The sequence below is a fragment of the Montipora capricornis genome, unplaced genomic scaffold, assembly GCF_036669925.1.
Source record: "Montipora capricornis isolate CH-2021 unplaced genomic scaffold, ASM3666992v2 scaffold_385, whole genome shotgun sequence".
Taxonomy (NCBI): Eukaryota; Metazoa; Cnidaria; class Anthozoa; order Scleractinia; family Acroporidae; genus Montipora; species Montipora capricornis.
Window position 1 is genome coordinate 12,202 of NW_027180118.1, and position 5,299 is coordinate 17,500.

The following is a 5,299-nucleotide window of genomic DNA, read 5'->3' on the forward strand; positions in this document are numbered from 1 at the left end:
CATTTCTGTATCGGCTTAAATAATGTCATTGTTTTGGATACTGGAATGCACCTTGCGGTCACTTGATTTTGTCTGTACTGTGAGTTGTGCAAAATGTTCATCGAAAATTCGTTGCTTTCTAGTGACAGCAGAAGGCGTAATTTTAGGTAAAATTTGGAATTATGGGGTTTTTTTTTTTGGGGGGGGGGGGGAAGAATAATTACGCGGTAAACGTTTGGCAAATGTGTTCTCTAGACATTCTCTTACTGAACCCAATCTCGTTACCAGTGTTGGGAACCCTGGAAACGTGGTGGTAGTGAGTTCAGGTGTTAGTCTTTAGTTTGCGTTCAAATCAAGTAAGCCAACTATAAATTTATTCTTTCCGGTCTCACAACTTTGCTCTCATTTGGAGTGGAGAGAAGTGAAGGCGACTTATATTTTCCACAGACCAGTAAGAGAGTAGAAATGATATTTTTAGTCCGCGTTTATGTGCACCGAATTCATAAGCAAAGAAAATGTCTCAAACACCACCAAGCTTTCGTTGAGGTTTTTTTTTTGTGTATCACCTGGATTTTCCTGGCTGGCTAAATGTTGGTTATTTTTGGGCTGGCAAAAAAGGGGAGAAAGAGACATTCCTGGCTGGCGAAATGCCTTTTTCGTAATTATCCTGGCTGGGAAAAGCTCGTATGGTAGAGATCCTGGCTGGAAATTGTATTTTTAAAATCTAGCTCTAGCTGGCTTTGGGGAGCGGATATAATTTTGCCACAGAAGTTAATAATCAACCAAAAAACAATTAGTGACTGTTGAAATATTACTGGAGGCGATATCCAATCACTTTATAAATTTTTCTCGTTGGGTACTCCTGCAGTTATACCTTCTATAAATATTATAAATGTCTACATACATTGCTTTCTGTAACTGTTTTTTGTTCACAGGCACGATTCACATTGGAGGTCTGAAATGACATTTAAAAAAACATCAAACACAGTATAAGTTCAGTGTATAATCTATTGACAGGCCACTTAAGCTATGGTATTGTGCTCTCACAGTTACCCGAACTCGTATTGTTAGTCCATTATTTAAAAGTTCACATTCAAAAGAGAAAACACTATATAACCAACTTCTCCATTGCATTTGACATACATTGATCACTTGTCCTGTGCTTGTTGCTAACTTCTGCAATGATAAGAAGAGACTAGTTACATGTAAATTGGTATTTGCATGTCCTCATTTTCGAATAAGTAAATTTTTGTAATGTAACCTTCTGGTCAGCTAGTAACGATTCTTGAAATTCTCTGTTTTGTTCTTCCCTCATTTTCCTGAGATTCTCTGATTTTTCCCTAATGACACAGTAATCAAAATTCAATACCTGGAATTGGAAAATTCCAGTCCAGTTCGGTAATCTCAAATGTGGTCACAGTCATTTACTGGAGCAGACGCTTAAGAGAGCTTTTAATTACAAAGTTTAAAGTGACATTTTAAATGGGGTTTGACAATGGTGGTTATACATGTAACTAGAGCTGGCCTCTTACTTAACCGGAGTATGCACCGAACAATTCTAGGGTGTCAAACAGAGTGCTATGGGATGATTTGTCACAGACAAAAGATTTCATGTCATCCGCAAAAGCAACTAATTTGATTTCATTCCCGTCCACCATGATACCTTTAACTTGGCCATTGTTTCGTATAGATATCGCCAGCAATTCAAGTACTATGATAAAAAGTGAAGGAGATAGTGGATCGCCTTGTCAAACACCTCGTTTGAGTTTGAATGAAGGAGTGAAGAAGCCGTTATTAGCAACACAGCTGGTTATGTTCTTATAAAATGTTCTAATCTATGCTAAGAATGATGTTCCGAAACCGAAGGATTCTAATGATCTTGAAACAAAGTTCCAATTTAGAGAATCAAAGGCCTTTTCAAAGTCTATAGCGGTCATTATGCCCGGATAGTCTCGCGCACTTGTGAATTCCATGATGTCACTAATTGCTCTCACTGCATCAAAGATGGTCCTCCCTTTGACAAAGGCATTTTGATCATGGTGAATAATGTAAGGTAAAACCTTTTCTAACCTTTGAGCGATAGCTTTTGAACCAATTTTGACATCACATTAACTAGAGAGATTGGTCTCCAATTTTTGATTCATCTCCTATCTTTGTCTTTCTTCTCTATTAAGGTTACTACGGCTTGCTTTTGCCATAAAAATAAGCATAATGAAGTGAATCCACTAATAGCGTCCCGAGTTCTGGCCAGAAAAATTTGTAAAATTCAATTGTAAGCCCATCATTCCCAGGCGTTTTATTGTTACTAAATGTGGACAAAACCTTAAAAATTCTGAGTATGTTAACTGGCCTTTGCACAAATCGCGCATTGAATCAGATAGCTTGGGAATTGACGAAGAGTTCTGAAGGAAGGGACAATTTGTATAGTCAGTTCGTATTCCGGGCTTTTCATCATAAAGGTCTGAGTAGAAGTTGTATATTCCATTCATTATGGTTTTTGAATCAGTGGTCTCCTTATCGTTGTCCCGAACCAGTTTTCTTATGCAACTTTTCTTCTTATTTCTAGTTTCTAAATTCAAAAAGTATTTACTATTTTTTCCCCTTGCTCAAGCCATGTCGCACGGGAACGAATCATTGATCCCCTCACAATATAATTGTACTCGTTTTCATATTCCACTTTAGCCGATTCAAGATTTGCTAAGTTTTCCTGCATGGGCGTTTCCGCTATTTTCTCCTCACAAAATTTAAGTTTTCTTTCAATATCTTGCATTTTCTTTCTCCTTTCGTTAGCTTTTGATTTACTGTAAGATATACTTTCCTAACGAATTTTATATTTCATCCAATCCCATTTAACTCTCAAATCATCACAATAATTAATTTCGTCAAGCCACTTTGGGAAACCATCACGTAAGCACTGAGCATACAGGGGGTCTTCTAATAGGCTGTTATTGAACTTCCAGAAAGAGGGACTACGCTGTTGATCTTTTAAGCTGTTAATTTCAAGGGTTATTGCGGAATGGTCCGTTTTGATTGCTGTCACAATGTCTAAATTAGCTACATCGTCTTGTAGGAAATCGCTTATAAGCCAGTAGTCTAATCGCCTTTGAATTATTGGGGTTTTTTGCCTCCAAGTAAACTTTTTAGCATCGGGATTACGGATTCTGCAAATGTCTACTAAATCATTCTTTAACAAAATATCGTCTACAAACTTCACTGATTCTTTTAGCACTGGTTTTCCACCTGAACAGTCTAGATCAGGGTCAAAAGTGATATTCAAGTCCCCGCCTAATATAATTTTGTGATTTGTCCCTTGTTATTGCTCGTCACCAAGAAGTTCAGTCAATGATTGAAAGAACAAAGACTGGCTAGTGACACTATTGGGGGCGGAGATATTTACCAAAAGGAAGGGCTCATCTTGAATTGTTGCTTCGATCAATAAAAATCTCCCCTCCTTATCGGTTTGAATTGATTGCAATTTAAAGTCAAAGGATTTGCGTATAAGGATAGCAACCCCACGACTATGGGTAGAGCCATGAGCGCAGTATATGTCTCCAGGCCATTGTTTTTTCCACTGATTTGCAATATCCTCAGTGCTGTATGTTTCTTGCAAAAAACAAATGTCAGAATTTTGCTTCATTAACCGATTGAAAATTGATTTCCGCTTTTCGAAATTTCGTATACCTCGAACGTTCAGCGAGATTATTTTAAACTTTAGGCTATTACTATCCATTGATATTTATAAAGGTAAAAACAGAAACAATAGAGCAGCAGCTGGTACTCCCATGGGTATTTGCACTTCCCGAAACAATAAACAAAATTACTAACATTAAAACACTCATCACATCAAACATAGAGACAAAAGATTTAAACGTAGCCAGTGATAAAAGACTGATTAGCGCTACATCGTATTGGGTCGTCTCAAGAGTACTCCTTATTTGCGTAGTCCACCAGAAGAGCCCCCAATGTTTCTTTTAAAATCATTACAACAACTAATAAATTGTTTTATCCAACGCAAAATTCAGGAAATCAAAGGAACCTTTTCTTCTTAAAATGAGCATTGTCCCTTTACCTGGATGCCACAGGGTTTTTTATGCTTGTGCATGATATGTACAGCTTCAAGAAAATTTCTCACCGTCAACAAATAAAATATAAGGTTGTGACCTACTGAAAGCTGCCCTCTTTCCTTCCTTCCTCGCGTCGATCATTTTAGGGATGAGTTTTTTCCTCATGTCAACAACTTGTTTCGGGAGATCTGGGCCAATGCCAAAGTCACTCTCTCTGCTAAGAGCGGAACGGCAGGCGAAAATATCCTCCCGATCTGAGTAGCGGAGAAAACGTGCGATGATAGCTCTGGGTTTACCTTTGTTTGGTCTTCTGCCGGTTTTATGGACACGTTGGATTTCGATTTTACGAGCATTGGAGATTCCCAGATTATTCTCCAAAAAGTTATACAAGACTTCTTTGGTATCCTCCTCTCTATCCTCACGGATGCCATAGAAACGTAAGTTTTCTTGGCGCTGGTACACTTCATAATCCAGAAGTTGTAAACGGAGTATCTTCAGCTCCTCCTCGTTCTTTGTTATTATCTCTCCCATTTTAGCCTTATCTTCTTGGACATCTTTGTTTAAGCTTTCTACACTCTGCTCTAGATTATTTGTAGTTGTACATACTTTCCTCAGGTCTTGCTCGACGCGAACACAATCTTGCTGAAGGGATTTGACGGTTAGGTTGATTTGCTCGACGGACTCTCGAAGTGATTGGATTTCAATTGCAATTTGACAAGTTTACTGAGAATCAGGTCTACTTTTGACGCAAAGTCTTTGGCCATATCTAAAACTGAAAGAACTACGTCGTTTTTTCCTTCGCTTGAGGCTGCACTACACTCGATGGCGAATGCTTCATGGCAGTGTAAGTCGTCTTCTCCCTCCTTTAAATGCTTGGATTCCGGTAAATTTGTTTCTTTGCTACTTAGCTTTTGCTTGGGAGCTCAACTTCTTACCTCCTCACCGTACCATGCGCGGCCCCAATCCCCATTATCCACTTCGTCTTCTTCATCTTCGGCTAAATACCTCGATACTAATTGTTACATGGTGGCAGCAGGAAAACAAAAAACACAATGACTGATTCTAGCGGTCAAGCTTCTGGAAGGCACGCTTCCGCCAACGCTTTTCGAAGGCCACAAGTTTCTTCTCCGCAACCTCTAGAGATCGAAGGCGATCGGGCTGACAACTGGAAAATCTGGAAACAACGATGGGATAATTACTGTATTATCACGGGCTTAAACAGCCAGCCAGAAGACTACAAGTGCACTATTTTACTG

The 5,299-nt window shown here is 38.8% G+C and overlaps 1 protein-coding gene across 1 annotated transcript; it reads right to left on the reverse strand.

The window, feature by feature from the left end:
- Positions 1 to 4,094: 4,094 nt before the first annotated feature.
- LOC138035417 (uncharacterized) lies at positions 4,095 to 4,574 on the reverse strand. The gene has a single exon (XM_068882118.1). The coding sequence runs from the start codon at positions 4,572 to 4,574 to the stop codon at positions 4,095 to 4,097; it is 480 nt and encodes a 159-aa protein (XP_068738219.1).
- Between the last annotated feature and the right edge of the window lie 725 nt (positions 4,575 to 5,299).